Source organism: Trachurus trachurus (assembly GCF_905171665.1).
Source record: "Trachurus trachurus genome assembly, chromosome: 6".
NCBI classification, from domain to species: Eukaryota; Metazoa; Chordata; class Actinopteri; order Carangiformes; family Carangidae; genus Trachurus; species Trachurus trachurus.
This window is the reverse complement of record NC_139897.1, coordinates 32,126,801-32,144,348: the sequence shown is the minus strand read 5'-3', so window position 1 is coordinate 32,144,348 and position 17,548 is coordinate 32,126,801. Positions and strand designations below refer to the sequence as shown.

General features: G+C 41.2%; 1 protein-coding gene across 1 annotated transcript in view; it reads left to right on the top strand.

Annotated features, from left to right (window-relative positions):
* Positions 1-9,413: 9,413 nt before the first annotated feature.
* The window catches only part of tdrd12 (tudor domain containing 12), a gene marked incomplete at its 5' end in the record, with an annotated part of 33,195 nt that continues 25,060 nt past the window's right edge, over positions 9,414-17,548 (top strand). The window contains 13 exons of the mRNA XM_083974419.1: positions 9,414-9,437; positions 10,059-10,223; positions 10,325-10,461; positions 11,147-11,266; positions 11,356-11,411; positions 12,372-12,457; positions 12,548-12,740; positions 13,619-13,701; positions 13,816-13,937; positions 14,915-14,971; positions 15,119-15,141; positions 15,723-15,835; positions 16,735-16,841. Coding sequence (XP_083830545.1) covers positions 9,414-9,437; positions 10,059-10,223; positions 10,325-10,461; positions 11,147-11,266; positions 11,356-11,411; positions 12,372-12,457; positions 12,548-12,740; positions 13,619-13,701; positions 13,816-13,937; positions 14,915-14,971; positions 15,119-15,141; positions 15,723-15,835; positions 16,735-16,841 — 1,286 coding nt within the window. The remainder of the gene's footprint in view (positions 9,438-10,058; positions 10,224-10,324; positions 10,462-11,146; positions 11,267-11,355; positions 11,412-12,371; positions 12,458-12,547; positions 12,741-13,618; positions 13,702-13,815; positions 13,938-14,914; positions 14,972-15,118; positions 15,142-15,722; positions 15,836-16,734; positions 16,842-17,548) is intronic.

Here is a 17,548-nt window from a genome sequence, read left to right as displayed (position 1 = left end):
CAGTCACCTTACCATGTGGACACAACTTCTGTAACAGATGCATCACTCAACACTGGGCTATTAAAGTACCAAGCAATTGTCCCAACTGTAAAGAAGTTTTCTACATTAGACCTGAGATAAAGATCAACAGGTTCATCTCTGAGATGGCTGCTCAGTTCAGAGCCAGCAGCAGCAGCTCAAAGCAACAAGCTGCCAAACCAGGAGAAGTTCCCTGTGACGTCTGCACTGGAACCAAAGTGAAGGCCCTGAAGTCCTGCCTGGTGTGTCTGGCCTCCTACTGTGAGACTCACCTGGAGCCTCATCGGACAGTGTCAGGTCTGAAAAGACATCAGCTGATGGAGCCTGTGGAGAACCTGGAGGACAGAGTGTGTACGCAGCACGATAAACTGCTGGAGCTGTTCTGTCGGACCGACCAGACCTGTGTCTGCATGTTCTGCACATATTCAGACCACAAGACTCATGATGTTGTTTCTCTGAAAGAAGAATATAAAGGAAAGAAGGTAGAGCTGATGAAGACAGAGAAGGAAATTCAGCAGATGATCCAGAAGAGACAACAGAAGATCGAGGAGATCAAACGCTCATTGAATATTGGTGAAGAACGAGCAGACAGAGAAATAGTAGAAGGTGTTGAGATCTTCACTGCTCTGAGGGAATCTGTCGACAGAGCCCTGGATGAATTCATCAAGACGATCAAAGAGAAGCAGAGAACAGTAGGGAAACAGGCTGAAGGCTTCATCAAAGAGCTGCAACAGGAAATCACTGAGCTGAAGAAGAGAAGCACTGAGGTAAATCAGCTCTCACTGTCTGAAGACCACCTCCACCTCCTCCAAAGCTTCTCCTCCCTCAACACTGCTCCTCCCACCAAGGACTGGACAACGGTCAGAGTCCGTCCTCCATCATACAAGGGGACTGCCAGAAGAGGTGTGGATCAGCTGCAGAAGAAGCTCAAAGAACAGATTAAAAGTTTTTTTGCGGCTGAGCTGAAGAAGGTCAAGCAGTTTGCAGTGGATGTGACTCTGGATCCTGATATATTCCATCCCAGGCCCCCTCCCCCCGCCCCATCTGCCAGTGGGCAGTGCCCAAGGGGTCTGGCTGAACGGAAGAAGGTCCAACATACAGCTCATCACAAAAACTTCCAGTCTGATAATAACTGTAGATGTGTCATATCACAGCAGGGCTTCACTTCAGGAAGATTTTACTTTCAGGTTAAGGTCCGCAGACAGTCTACATGGACTTTAGGAGTGACCTCAGAGACCAACGTGAAGAGAAGAATCACACTGAGCCCCAGCAATGGTTTCTGGACTGTCAGCTTGAAGATCAGAGGTGGGTTCTCTGCTTCTGGTGACCAACCAGTCGCTCTCCCTTTGAAGTCTAACCCTAAGAAAGTGGGAGTGTTTGTAGATTATGAGGAGGGTCTGATCTTATTTTATGACGTTCATACTGCAGCTCTTATCTATTCCTTTACTGGCTGCTCCTTCACTGGAAAACTCCACCCATTCTTCAGTCCATGTAAGAATGATGGTGTTACACTCAATACCATGCCATGTACAATAACAAGGCATTTAATTGTTAGTCAGGTGGAAATATGACTTGACCCTAAAAAAATTCTAACAAAAGGTTTCTCAGCTGTTTTTTATACTATTAGATGACCTTAATAACATACTAAAAGTTTACCAAAGTTTGACCACTAGAAAGGTGTCATTTTCATGATGGCGTCCAAGATGGATACGAAGCCAGGGGAGACACCACAGGTGAATCGGGTAAAATTTTTAACTAACAGATATCACCATGAAACTTCCCAAGTTTATCACTTACATTAAGACAAATATTTTTTGTATTACAAGTTTTATCAAATTGTATGTTTAAATATGTAAATGAGGCAATATCTCATTAAATATGCGCTAATTTGCATACATTTCCAGAGCCGAAAACTGAGCAATGGATAAAGCCACTTTCAAAATTCTTGTTTTATTTTGTTGACATACTAGAGTCAGAAGGTTTTACAGAGGAGGATTTTGGATATCTCTTTTTATCACTCTGTAAATGAGAAAATACTGTCACCAGCCCTAAAAATTCAAATATCGCCATGTTTTTAGGAGTAAAATGTTGTATAAATCAGGCTATGAATGATATATCAACAAACCCCTCTGTAAAAACCTTCAGAATATAGAAAGGGATCAAAGTGGAAGGTTTGGTGTCTGTAAGTGCTGCTGAAGTGGAGATTTTGGGCTCAGAGTCTGAGGAAAAACTCATTTTGAGAAAACATACATGTAAAATTCCATGTAAATCGTACTTTTATGATTGGTTGCGGATACGGAGGAATTTTGGAGTCAACATAATTGTTCAGGAGAGAGAGAGCTTTACAATGATACCTGACATGACATGGGTCAGACAACAGGCACAGCACAGTATGTCACAATAGCATGTTCACTTGTGGTGAATTTAGGAGAAATCTAGACAAAAGAGACATACTGTGCTGTGCCTGTTGTCTGACCCATGTCATGTCAGGTATCATTGTAAAGCTCTCTCTCTCCTGAACAATTATGTTGACTCCAAAATTCCTCCGTATCCGCAACCAATCATAAAAGTACGATTTACATGGAATTTTACATGTATGTTTTCTCAAAATGAGTTTTTCCTCAGACTCTGAGCCCAAAATCTCCACTTCAGCAGCACTTACAGACACCAAACCTTCCACTTTGATCCCTTTCTATATTCTGAAGGTTTTTACAGAGGGGTTTGTTGATATATCATTCATAGCCTGATTTATACAACATTTTACTCCTAAAAACATGGCGATATTTGAATTTTTAGGGCTGGTGACAGTATTTTCTCATTTACAGAGTGATAAAAAGAGATATCCAAAATCCCCTCTGTAAAAACTTCTGACTCTAGTATGTCAACAAAATAAAACAAGAATTTTGAAAGTGGCTTTATCCATTGCTCAGTTTTCGGCTCTGGAAATGTATGCAAATTAGCGCATATTTAATGAGATATTGCCTCATTTACATATTTAAACATACAATTTGACAAAACTTATAATACAAAAAATATTTGTCTTAATGTAAGTGATAAACTTGGGAAGTTTCATGGTGATATCTGTTAGTTAAAAATTTTACCCGATTCACCTGTGGTGTCTCCCCTGGCTTCGTATCCATCTTGGACGCCATCATGAAAATAACACCTTTCTAGTGGTCAAACTTTGGTAAACTTTTAGTATGTTATTAAGGTCATCTAATACTATAAAAAACAGCTGAGAAACCTTTTGTTAGAATTTTTTTAGGGTTAGGTGTTTTTTTTTCATATATGCACCCGACTATGTGGCATTAGACAGTATGTCTTTATTTCACTAATACTGGTTCCATGCTTTAATTTCACATCCTGTTGCAATACGTCACATATCTGTTGGATAACAGGGCAGATCCATGATGCCAATCTGTTCACATCTTCAGTTTAGGACGAGTGCTATATTACATGTCAGCAGCACGTGTAAGGTGTATAGTTTATTAATTCAACAGTGGTATCGGATTGGTATTGGGCATTAGTGTATCTGCGTTCATTGGGATTGAAAAAGCCAGACCGGTGCATCCCTGAAATTCATAGTTCTAGTGTTTTTAAATGCATTCCAGTGGAATTTGTTATAAACTGCAGCTGAAGGTCACACAAAGTCCATCAGTTAGGATGTATTCAGACCTGGCTTGTTTGCAGCAGTTGTTCCGAAACAGGGAGTATTCCACCCCACAGCATCACCACAGCAATTGCTCTCAGACGCAGAACAACACAAGCGGGCCGAGATTGCTTAGACAGCGTGCTCTCAACTTGCTTCCATTCGAGCCCTGGAGAGGTTCATTTGCAGTAATCGATCCAGCAACCAACACAACATGCCACTGATGTTCCATGGTTCTCAACTGGCCCGTTTGGGCCGAAAATATATAGGATGACTCAGTTTGGCTTCCTTTGTTTGAGTTTGGGTCGATAATAGATACAATTGACTCGGATTGGGTTGGGTTCAGGCTTCAACCGTGGTTTAGCCCAGGCCAGGTTTTAATTTTCAGGCCCATTGATACCTCTATTGCATGGTTTTTGTTTTTCCCGGGAAAGCTTTCTGACCAATGAGAGAACAGTTGGTTCGCGCATGGCATTTACAACTTTGGACCACTTAGGACTGTTACAGTGTGAACACTAACAACCCAGAAGAAAAATGCAACAATTGTATTGAATGGGAACAAAGCAAACAAGCGCCACAGGTCTGAATACACCCTTAGTTTCACCATTGTACCTGATAGTGATGAGTGACTTTATTTCAATATATTTCCTCAAGCCATGTTTGCTTTGTTGATAAGTGGTACAATCTAACTTAGCTCTCACATAGAGTTAAAATGTACTGAGACACAACTTCTAATCTATAATTGTTTTATTCATGATAATATGATGTAATGTTGGGATCCACAGATGATTATTCATTTGGAAACTAAGTGGAATTTAAATCAATTTGTTTGTATATATTTTAAACCGTTTTTGAGTTTGCAAAATTAATTTTGTATTGTAGATCTTTTATATTACAAGTTTCACATTTACTCACTGATTATTAATCTGTTTGTTATATTGAGAAAAAACTGCATGGATGAAAAAAGCAACGGAGTTATGGAAAGTAAAAAAGGCCTTGTTTCTATTATGTTTGTGCCTCTGTAAATTTGGTGTTCTTCAGGTTATCTAATGTCAAATGATATGTGGTGTAATAGGACTTAATGTCATTTAAGTTTCTAGTTTTGGTTAGTTGATTTTCAGCAGGCAATTTAAAATAAACCAGTGGTTGAAGAGAATAAATGAAAGCTGAGGTCGCCTTCTAGTGGAGTTTATCACAAACTGCAGTTGGAGGTCACAACAGCAGCTTGTGTGCAGAGGATGTTTGCTGTGATTAAGATGTTCATTGCTTTTTTCCTTGAAAATTAAACAATTTACATTTATGTAAATATAAAGGTTTCACAGTTGGTGAAAATGTGCTATGAAATGACTCAAGAATAAAAGGCCAGACTGAAAAATAAGACTTCCTCTTTCATCCAACTCTTTAGTGTAATTTATGTAACACTTTATTATGTATTCTCTCCATTGATTTTGATTTGATGAATTCTTGCTAGTGTGGTGCTGAAACGGACCCACAGAAAAAAACGCAGAATTTTACAGTTTAAATTAGAAAAAAAAAACTTTCAGTTCCATTGCCGTAGTTATATTGTTAGGCCTATTTAAAATGACTTTAACCTTCTCATTGGTTCACCTCAAATACTCCAAAAAATGAAACAATACAGATTGATCAATAACCCCCTTCAGCATGTTGCATCATGATTATTATTGGTCATAGTGTGGGTTGTGTTTTTATCATGTCAGTTGGATCTTGTCTGTATACTTACCATATAAATAATGTTTAACAGGAGTTCAAACTCATCTTGTTTCAGCTTGTCACGTCACATCAAAGTTAGTGTGAGAGTCAGCAGAGCTGCAGTTTAGTTTTCTCTTAACATTTCTGTCCTCAGTGTAGACATGTCTGCTGCGAGCTGTCTGCTGACTGAGGATCAGTTTCTCTGCTCCATCTGCACTGATCCAGTCACCTTACCATGTGGACACAACTTCTGTGATGGATGCATCACTCAACACTGGGATATTAACTACATAAGAGAGTGTCCTAACTGTGAAGAATATTTCTACATCAGACCTGAGTTGAAGATCAACAGGTTCATCTCTGAGATGGCTGCTCAGTTCAGAGCCAGCAGCAGCAGCTCAGAGCAACAAGCTGCCAAACCAGGAGAAGTTCCCTGTGACGTCTGCACTGGAACCAAAGTGAAGGCCCTGAAGTCCTGCCTGGTGTGTCTGGCCTCCTACTGTGAGACTCACCTGGAGCCTCATCGGACAATGTCAGGACTGAAAAGACATCAGCTGATGGAGCCTGTGGAGAACCTGGAGGACAGATAGTGGGGCAGATAAGCAAAATAATTGTGCGTTTTAATGACTAAAGCATGAAACTTTCAGCATTTCATCTACATACCCCAAGGTTTAATTTCAGACGTGGAACCACTTGGTGGCCGACCTTTAGGGGTCTTAAGGGGTATTTGACCTCACCATTGCATTTTTCCACATTATTCTCCATTGGAAACCTATGAAAATCTGGGAAGTAAATCATTACCAATACATTTCTTCACCATCGTGTTTAGGAAGGTGTGTAATTTCATGTAATAAAATGTTGAAATTCAACTCCAGTGGGAACCCCCCTAAAAAACTACTCAAAGTTGGGGTACCCGTAACCAGATTTTGCGAAAATTCCGAAATGTTAAATTTGGCCTTAAGTAACTTGTGAGGGGTCAAACCAGGGGTTTTTCATGATTCTGAGTTGATCACAAACATTAGTTTTACACGCAAAACACTCCTTGGTGGAAAAAAACAGCCACACCCACTTTTCCTGTTCATTGGAACCCCCATCACCACCACCAATAGAATGTATTACAGAGAAGCCATTCCTTAGCATGGCAGAGGCTGTGTCACATATTACTACTAAATACTCAATAATATAACTTTTATTATATAGCCCTTTTTCTTGTAGGACATTATACAGACCCTCCACGATTTTGTATGATGCGTTCAAGGCAACTCGTGTTTTTCCGACCTGTGAGTCATACCAGTTCGATCTGGTACGAGTTCACGGGTCGGAAGTTACGAGTGGCCGTTATAGTGACTTTCACAGGTAAAACAGGTCGGAAAAACACGAGTGGGTTGCCTGGAACGCTACAAAATCGTAAGTTGTGACATGAAGCTGTAATTTACGGTTTCAAAAGCGTTCAGCATTAGCCAAAACGACCGGATCGCTTACTTCTGCTTTAACAGGTTTTTTTTTTTTACAGGGCTCCAGACTGCGACTAAATGGTCGCATTTTGCGACTAAAATTTGATACAGTGCGAGTAAATTTTTCATCTACTCGCGCATGTGCGACCAGTAAATTTGCCGATTTTTTTTTTTTTTTTAATGACCACTGTGATTGGCTAATAGCTTTGGAGTTTTTGCAAAAATTAAGTGTGTCCAGATATGATTTACAGTAAGAGATGAAGATAAAAAAAAAAGTTGGGTTTTGTTTTGTACATTTGCTGGTATGTATATGGAATTTTGCTAATGGAATAAAAAGGTTGATAATAAATAATTTCTTTGTGGGTATTTTCTTATCAAAAAGACCAAATAAAATAAATTCAATTTTGATTTTAAAAGGGGTATCTAATTTTCTATTCAAAAAAAGGTTGAGGTCGCACCAGAAGGTTTGACTGAAGGGACAATCCCAGAAGAGATGATATAGCAATTCATCTATATGATGACAGAAGGAACAGAGAGGATCAACATGTGCTATATATTTTACAATAGTTGAGTTAACAGGATAACATCTGTGCAATATTTTCAGAGACACTTCTCGCACCTTATTTGAAACAAAAAAATTCCTAGGTAGTAACCATGCTTTTTCCCAGTCAATTTCAAAATACAAATTGTTCCAGACAAATACAGAGGCAGGTTTACTAATTATGTCCCTTTGGATTAATTCCCTTATACATGTATTACTTGTTTTATTACTCAAAAAAGGATCTGAGTTCCCAATATATATGTCTGTTTGAATAATTTGGAGGGTGAATGTTGGTGGAGGTCTTGTTGTAGAGGATAAAAGAATTTTAATACCTGAAGGAATAGCATCAAAAACAATAGCAAATTCTCTAGGCAGCACAGGAAACGTATACTCTGATAGAAATTCATTATAAGAAAACAGTTGACCCTCCTTGTTAAATAACTGACAGACAAGTAAAATGCCATTATCAACCCATTTCTTTAAAAATAATGATTTATGTTTGAAACATATATCCTGGTTATTCCATATATAGTATTTGTGGGGAGAAAAATTATGTTCGTATACCAAGGACCAGCATAAGAGTAACTGTTGAAAGTTAGAAAGTTTCACAGGAAGCTTTTCTATATTATAATTACATCTTATTAAAAAATTAAAACCACCCAAGGCATCAAAGACATGTGTTGCAATAAAGTTCCATAAAGAGTTTGGATGTAATAGGTATCTTTTAGTCCATTTAATTTTGAAGGTGGAGTGTAAGGTGTGAAAATCTAAAACATTGAATCCACCATTACTAAATTTATTATACATGACATTTTTTCGAATGAGATGACTTTTTTTTTTCCAAATAAAATCAAGTAAGGCTTTGTCTGAGATGAGCTCGCATAAACAAGTCTAGATAAGCCCTCCGCTGACTCGATGTTGGTGTTATTATAATATTATTATTAATTATTATTAATCTTTATTGCAGACACAACAAGCGGTCCATATCAACAACAAGTAATAAAAGACCCAGTTATGAGAATGAATGATACCTTTAATCCATTAATTACTTTACTGCAACAAAGATATGGACTCAAAGAGACCTAACTATAACATTTCATCCACTCTGAGTTTCTCCTTTTTATCTGATACTACGTGATTCTGCGTCAGCATTCATGTCACTCACCGTGAGAAGTGGGAGGGGCGAGGCTTTTTTTTTTTTTTTTTTTGCTGGTTGCCATGGTGAATCTATTATCTTCTTTGTTCAGGGTCAAGTTACCACCTCAGAGTTGATTGAACCAACTGTTATCACCTGTTCTGAAACCCAAAACTCTGCGTTTCCTATCTCAGAGTAGTAGTAGTAGTCGTAGTAGTAGTAGTAGTAGTAGTTTGTTGAACCTGCTTTGTGAAACGGACTCTGCTCCTTTGATTGTGGCTCGACTTGGGCGGCCATTTTCCCTACTCGGACCCCCCAGCCACACGGAATTTGAACACATTAGCGCGGCCACCACACAGACGCATTTATTATTAATGGTAAATACTGGATGCGCTGGTTGATAAGTTTCGTTTTTATTAAACGTGTTGGCAGGAAAAGTAGTGATATTTTGCCAAAAAAAAGTCAACACACCTACCTGGGAACAGCGACCTCTGGCGGACTGAACCGCCGGTCTTTCTCCATTACCTCGCCGGTTCATCACCGACGGTTAGCCTGCGGGTGCCGCCCAGAAACAGGTACGAATTAATTTAAATTACATGATAACAAAACAAAACGACACCCATCAAATCCCGCTAACGTTTACAGCATTTTTTCAGCTTCTGTTTTGAGTGATTTTAGCAGCTAACAGCGTGATACTTGACGCCCCCGAACGAGCTAACGTTAGCTAACAGGGCTAGCCGCAGTTAGCTAGCCGTTAGCCGCGGCTAATCGGTCAGGTGTCAGGTCAACGTCGAGAATTTGACGTTGATAAAGAGTGTTAAAACAACAAAAGGAAGTGAGCTGGTTGTGTTTTCTTACAGCGTGTGTGGTTTTCACAACGAGGCTGTCGAGATGGATCCACAAACGATGCTGAAAATATCCATCCTGAAGGTGAGTGAGCTCTAACGTTCCTCTGCACTTAATAACATAATAAACTAACCTCAACCGTTAACCGTTGACATTGAATTTTAAAATGCACGACCGTTAAAACTGTTTTTTTGTCGATCAACGCTATTTTTTTCCGTGTGTCTTTTATAACGATCTTTGTAGATGTTGTCTGTGTAGCCATCTAGCCACTTAACACCAAATATTTAAGTTGTTGTCTGTAAATATAAATATAAAATTGATGTTGTCATAAAATGTTCGTCTTTATTGTGTTGTTGTGACACAAAACCAAAACAAACCAGCCTGTGTAAGCCTATCCACCAACTTGTTTTGAAAGTGCAAAATGTATCTTTCTCATCTTTTATAAGGACAATGTAGGTGTGTAAAAGTGAACTTGTTTTGAAATCATGCATGTTGTAGCACTAAGCTTTGGCTCCAAGTGTAGGCAAAGTCATGGAAAAACAAAAAATTTGGTCATAAACAGTGTGTTTCTTATTAGTTTTCATTTATGTGGCAATCAATAAATCTTGTTTTTGTTCATTATATGTGGAAAATTGCAACATTTTTTGTTTCAATCATCAATCATCTGCTTAATTTAGAGCTTTTTTCCTTCTCTGGCCTCTGCAGGTTGAAAACCCGTCCTGTCTCTGGGGCCGGGTCGTCGGTGGGTCGGGCAGCGACGCGGAGACGGCCGCAAAGTACGACAATCTGATGATGGAGATGAATCTCTTCTATCATGACGTTACCCAGGACCTGCGCAAACTGAAGCCCAGGTCGATAGAGGAGGGACAGGTACAGTAGGTTACACTTTGCAGTTCATCCTCAACTCTGTGGTCTTCTTTGGTCTACAGAGGCGAGGTGGAAAGTGTGTGTGACCTTGTTCTCTCTCTCAGGTGTGTGTGGTGTACTGGTCAATCATGAAGTCCTGGTGTCGGGCGGTGGTGGAGTCGATCGTCATGGACTCGATGTCCTGTGCAGCTCGTTGCATCCTGGTCGACCACGGAGAACGGATCATCGTCCCCTCGGACCAGTAAGACCACAATAACACATGTTTAAGTCTGTGTAAAGTGAAACTAGATTTATTTTCAGAGTTAGTCACATCATAGAGTGATGTCTTATTAACCATCCTGCCAAATTTGAATGCAAGAAAAGTCCTTTTATGTGAAATTAGGTTTTAAAATCATGACAGAATGAAACAGTTGTCAAATTTCAAACCAAACGACGTCTTTAATGCATGTTGCTAACTGTTATGTCAGATCCGTGCAGCTATGTCCAGCTCTGATTCTGAATATTTCAAATGCGCACTTAGCAGCGAAGAAAAGGGATAAGAAAAGTACATAAAGTCTGAAATAGAGGCAGAGTCGTGCAGGTCGTAGCCAGCTTCATCTTTAGTTTTGCCCCCAAAAAACTGAGAAATCCTCGTGCTCAAAGGCAAGGCACGGCATCTTCATTTATATAGCGCATTTCATACCAAGGCAACTCAATGTGCTTTACATTTAAGAACAGCATAAAGCAGCATAAAAACAAAAAAACACAGTTAAAAGCAGGAGCAAAAAAAAACGTTTTACCCTCAAACTCCACAGTTCAGTACTTTACAGTTATCAATCTTTTCACTTCACATTCTAACTTATTTAATATGCTCACAATCAAATCTCGCGTTTCACTTTACACAGACTTTAACTTTTTGTGTTTTGTGTTGGTCTCTGTCCATCCAGGATCCGTGTCCCTGTAGAAACCTTCCTCCAGCTGCCGTTCTGGGTGAGGAGGTTCCACCTGGCAGGAATCAAACCAACAACCCTGCGAGTGTCCGTGTACGAGGAGAATCCGGAGATCACGTAAGACGAACAAGTGAACGCCTCCTCACCGCAGGAGAGGCACTGTTCAATCAAACCGACGTCTGACGTGTTTCTGTTCTCCTCTGTAGTCGGTCCACTCAGTGGGACAGCTCAGCCACGCTTTACCTGCACAACCTGCTGCAAGGTGAGAAGAACATTTAATGTGCTCTGAACTGTTGTTAAGGCGAGACACTACAGGCAACACGTTGTTTCTACGTGCAGATTTTGGGCTATTTTCCTCTCTAACGTGTCTTCTTTCAGACTAGAGGAAATAAATGTTTTTATTTTACTTCATTTTGTCGGTAGATTTCTGCTAAATTCAAGTTCAAAGTTAGTCTGACCCATGTCATGTCAGGTGTCATTGTAAAGCTCTCTCTCTCCTGAACAATAATGTTGGCTCCAAAATGATCATTTCCTTTGTATCAGCAACAACTTGTGAAAGTACGATTAACATTAACAATCTATGGAATTTTACAGTCCAAGTCTTTAAAGGCCGTTTTCTCAAAAAGAGTTTTTCAGACTCAGACTCTGAGCTAGAAATCTCCACTTCAGCAGCACTTACAGACACCAAACCTTCCAGTTTGATCCCTTTCTATACTCTGAAGGTTTTTACAGAGGGGATTGTTGATATATCATTCACAGCCTCATTTATACAACATTTTATTACTAAGAACATGGCGAAATTTGATTGATTTTTAGGGCTGGTGACGGTATTTTCTCATTTACAGAGTGATAAAAAGAGATATCCAGAATCCCCCTCTGTAAAAACTTCTGACTCAATATGTCAACAAACTAAAACAAGACTTTTGAAAAGGGCTTTATCAATTGGTCAGATTTCTGTTCTAGAAATGTATGCAAATTAGCACATATTTGATTAGATATTGCCTCATTTTACACATTAAAACATACAATTTGACAAAACTTGTAAAGCAAAAAATACTTGTATTAATGTAAGTGATACATTTGGGAAGTTTCATGGTGATTCTGTATCAGTTTAATTAATTTAAACCCTATTCACCTGCAGTGTCTCACTTTAAAATGTCTTTCCCAGTCTTGCGGAGTCACTTTTAAAAGTTTCTGTCCCTTTTTAAAAAAAAAACTAAAGCATCGACGTGGACGGAGGCCATGGTGCTTGGATCTGAGTCGGAGTCGACCTCCATCGAGCTCTACCTGACCGTCAGGGACATCAAGGTGAACTTTGACCCCATAGAAACAAGCACATGAACAAACATCTGTGTAGTTTTATGCATGGTTTTGTTTCGTCGTGGTTTGTTTTGTCAGATCTGTGTGAACGACGACCTGGTGGCCAAGAAGTTTGCGTATTACAGCAGAGAGTCGGAGTTGGAGGAGGTCAGCTGGTTGGACGAGGTCGACCGACTTCCCGTCATGTTGTCCAGGAACGTCTTCACCCAGACGGCGTCGCACAAACCAGCATCTCAAACACAACCAGAAGCACAGACACAACCAGCTCCCGGTGAAAACACAACCTCTCCTCCTTCTTTTTCTTCTTCTTCTCCTTCCTCCTCATTCTCCTTCCTCCTCTTCATCTCCTCTTGTCCTTCTTAAGCCCTATTCGCACGGGATTAGTATTACCTGGGGACCTCAAGTAATTTGTAATAATTGCGGAGGACGTCTGTGATCTTAATCCCGTGCGAATGCGCCATGTCAGTAATTTGTAAAGTAAAAATTCCCCCGCAAATGACCGACTATATTTCACCAAAGACCGACGTCCCGTGGTAAAACTAGTCCCGTGCAAATCTACGTCTTTGAGGGGCATTCTTTATTTTTATTGTGCGCCTTTTTCTACTTCTTCCCCGGTTGAAACATGGAGGCTGCGGTGGAAATTATGAGCGGCAATTTTGGGTGCAAATACAGTCTGGTCTCGGTACTGGAGACCCATTTGAAGAAACAACTCAGATCCATAAAAAGAGCAAAATGTCGGAGGATATTGACATGCGGCTTTCTAATACAAATGCCATGACGGCCCGTTATTGCGACAACAACTGCACTGCTGCAAAGTCACGTTGCTGCTTTGACATTTTTACATTTGCTTTGCACATGGATGTGACAGCAGCTGATGTTAGGACGTGCACAGTTGACGTCATATCGGAGCCTTAATGTCAGTAAACTCGAGTAAAATACAGACTTCACTTATCCCGTGCGAATGCACCGCAAGAAACACAGACATGGAGGGGTAATTTACAAATCACCAGAGGTCCCCAGGTAATACTAATCCCGTGCAAATAGGGCTTTATTCTTCTTCGATGGTTCTGGAGAACTTAACTTTAATCGACTCACCTGTTTGATTCTTCACCTCATTTATATATTCACCTTGTTTCCTCCCAAACGCAGCTCTGATCTCGCCCCCAGTGACGTCACAAGGCGTGTTTGCAGGCGCAGCGTGTGATTGGTTGACAGCACCATCTCTACTTCAGGTCAGCAGCTCTGACCACTGAGTTGTTTTTTTGTTTTGTTACTGTCCCAAACGTGCAGCGAAGAAGGAGAAGAAGATCCACTCACGCTGACCTCTGACCTCTCTGCTGTTTCAGAATCAACATCGGGAGCTGACGACCGGAGACGGAGACGGCAGGTCAGCTGTCACAGAGGAGGTGTGTCCAGGCGGCCAATCAGAGAAGAGCTGTGGTCGTGCTGCTGCTGCTGCTGCAGAGAGGTGAGCTCACGTTGGGTTCAGTCAGACGCCTTAAAGCTGTTGTACTTGTTGAATTCAGCAATGCAGTGTCACAATAATCTAATACATTTTTTAGGATTTGATCTCAGCAAGTGATTGGAGTGATTGTCGATCACAATCATTCAAGAATTTTTTACAACAATGGTATTTTTTGTGTCAAACCCCAAGTGTCAGACTGAGTTAAAGGACAATTCCGGGGCAAATTCTTGAAGTAAACAAACTTCTTGGCGCATGTTTGTGTAGCCGCCTGACGCTGTCTGTGGGGGAAAAAAATTGTTTACTTCGAGCAAGTCAAGAGTTGATATTCCTGTGTTTATGACACAAACGGGAGCTTCCGACTGCACGTGAACACACCGAGCGTCAACTTGGGTCTCGCGCAAGACTTTGAATTAGATCTAGTTTTACAAACATGTCGGCTTGCTTGAAGTAAATAAACTTCTGGGTGCATGTTTGAGTCGCCATCTGACGCTGTCTGTGGCTTTGAGGGATGGAAACAGCCTAAGCAGCAGAACTTCAATCCGCTCCCATTCATCGCTGCCGTGGCGATGCAGGGACAGACACAACTACCACAAAACAGGAGCAACTAAACTGCAAATCTTCAGATTTCTTCTTTTAGACCTAGAATGTTAGGAAAATACAGCCCGAGTTGAATTTGCACTGGAATTGTCCTTTAAAACAGTTAAAAGTGTAAAAGTGATAAGTCAAGGTAAAAAAAGATAAAGAAAATATCAAAGCTGCCAAAACATATTATATACACAGAAAATGAAGTGCAAAAGTGGCAGTGATGTCTGTGGTGGAACAACTGTATTTATTTTGTGTTTGTCATGAGTCTCACTGTGGCTCGGCTTTTATTTCAGACATCTTGGATCTTGTATCTTAATCCCACTTTTCTGCAACAGCCCTCAGGTAATACGTACGTATGTGTGAATCTAAAACAACCTGTTGTCGTGTCGTTTCAGTGACGACACCGACTCGTCTCTGGCTGCAGCTCTGACCAGCAACCTCAGTCTGTACAAGTGAGAGCTCATCACACACACATACATAACACACACACACACACACACACACACACACACACACACACACACACACACACACACACACACACACACAGCAGCACCTCTCACCTGACCTCTCATACACCTCCTCCTCTTCTCCTTCAGGTGTCTGAAGTTCCTGAATCCAGGCAGCAGCAGCAACAACAGCAGCTGCAGCAACAACAACCAGCAGCAGCAGCTTCCTCCCCCTGTGAGTTCACTCTGCTTCTGTTCATCTCATTTAATTTATTAGTTTATTTCATAGGGACAGTGCACCACTAATCAACAGAGTTAAAAGAAAACTGTAAGTGGGCCAGAGTTAGCCAACAAGGCTAGTTTTCGTCCGTTGCCCCTGGCCAGATATTAAAGGCAACTTAAAAGCCAAAAAAAGGGGCAACAATTAAGTACTTTCAAAACACAACTTACATAACAATCTACCTAGTAAAAGCTCATAATAACAAGTAAAACAGGTAAGAAGTCTGACATACAGCATGACATGCAGACAGGGAGAAGAAGAGTGAGAGAAAGCAAGAGAAGAAAGTGCAGCTAGAAACACATGCAAGTAGCACACAGAGCTAAAACATTAGCACAAACAATATCAGACATTACAAGGCAGGGCATGAAATGTCTGTGGTTCTCCTCCTCTACTTCTGCTCAACAGGTTCATATCTAACATGACATCACAACCTGGTGACTCTCTGTCTGTCTGTCTGTGTGTCCGTCCTTAAAGCTGGAGGACTGTGTGGAGACGACGACCGCCGCCGCCTCCAGCAGCAGCTGCACGCAACAGGAAGTGAACGGCACCAGCATGTCTTCAAAAATCCTGTCAGGATTGTCAGGACTGTAAGTCACAGGCTTCATCACTGTTTGTTTGATATCATTTCAGTTCAACAGACGAGGGAAAGCAGCGGGAATTTCAAAATAAAGGCGCGTCCAACACATGATAATGAATATATATCAGTTTCTAATCGATGCCATTGACTCACTGTAACGTTATACCTCCAGTTAGGACTCTCCATTGTCACTTTGTGTGTGTTATCTCTGTGTGTGTTTTGTTTTGCTGCACAGTTTGAGCCCTTTTCACAACAGTGAGTCGGCAGCACCAGTGGAGAACGCGCTTCATATGAGGTGAGGAGGCTGCAGACTCTCCCTTTGTCTTTCTTAAAGGGATTGTTCAACATTTTTGGCAAATTGGCCCATTGCCCATAATCCCTATAGTCATAGCAGTAGGTTCGTTACCTTTAATTGTCGGTGCAAGCTGTTTTTAGAACGGCGGAGCAGAGCCGCGAGCTGCTCAGAGCTACGCTACGGAGGCTCATTATGGGATTTCTTGGTTTCCCTCATCAAACTCATCAAATACACAATCCAACAACTTCACAACGCTCTGGTGGACAAGTTGTGACCTGCACATTCACCACGCTATGAGATAATAACACAACGTTACCACACAGAGTTGTTTTAGAGGCAAATTCATGCAAAACAGCTGATGCACGTTGCCTTCAGGGACAGTTTTTCATCAACAGTCTCTGTATTTCCCTCTAAAACAACTCTGTCTGGTAACATTGTGTTATTATCTCATAGCGTGGTGAATGTGCAGGTCACAACTTGTCCACCAGAGCGTTGTGGAGTTGTTGGATTGTGTATTTGATGAGTCTGATGAGGGAAACTCCCTTTAAATCCCTTTAAAGTCACTGCATTGAGTCAGCCTGAGCTCCTTTTTAAAATGATTTGTGTTGACGCAGCTCCAGTTCATCGTTGGAGTCGGAACCAGCGGAGGTGGGGAGGACGTGGAGGAGCGAGGAGGACGGCATCTGTTCACGGTGAGGGAGGAGTCATACAACAACCAGGGGTCGTGTCCAACGTCTAAAGCTGGGGACACACTACGTGATTTTCACAGTCGTTGCCGATTTAGAAAAGACTGAGTTCACACTAACCGACTTCGCCAGATGAGGGAGCACAGACTACAAGATTCGTCAAACCAACGGAAGGAACCTGAACGCACCAAACTCTGGCTGGAGTGACAGTTTAAGAGTGTAGTAGTGTGTAATTTCCACAAATGCGGTTAGTTGAGTCAAGACGGTTTAGAAAAGTATATAGACTACTAGTATCTTTGGGTGATGGGCAACCATGTCAACACATTTTACAAAGTCTAAACAAACATGGGCGACATACGGCCATGGATCTATTATACATCCATGCTCACTGCTGCTGCTGCTGTTTGCTCAGCTCTCTGCTGTGACAAATCCATTAAAAAGAAAAAAACAAGTCTGGATCAAGTTGTGAAGTCGACGTTGAGTTCAGAAGCTGTTTCATTTATCCCACCTCCTCTTTTTCATTGGCTGTGGACGACGTGTTTGTGGTGTGGTCGGTGACCAGCACATACGACCCGACTGCGTCCAGAATCGGCAAAAAAAAATCAAACATGTTTGAATTGCTGCGACTGAAGTCGGGCGGCATCTGTTCCCCATCACACACTAACAGATTTCTGCTCCGACTCGCCGTGCCGACTGGTGCAGACTAGACCCGACTGTGAATCGTGGGTAAAATCGTGTAGCG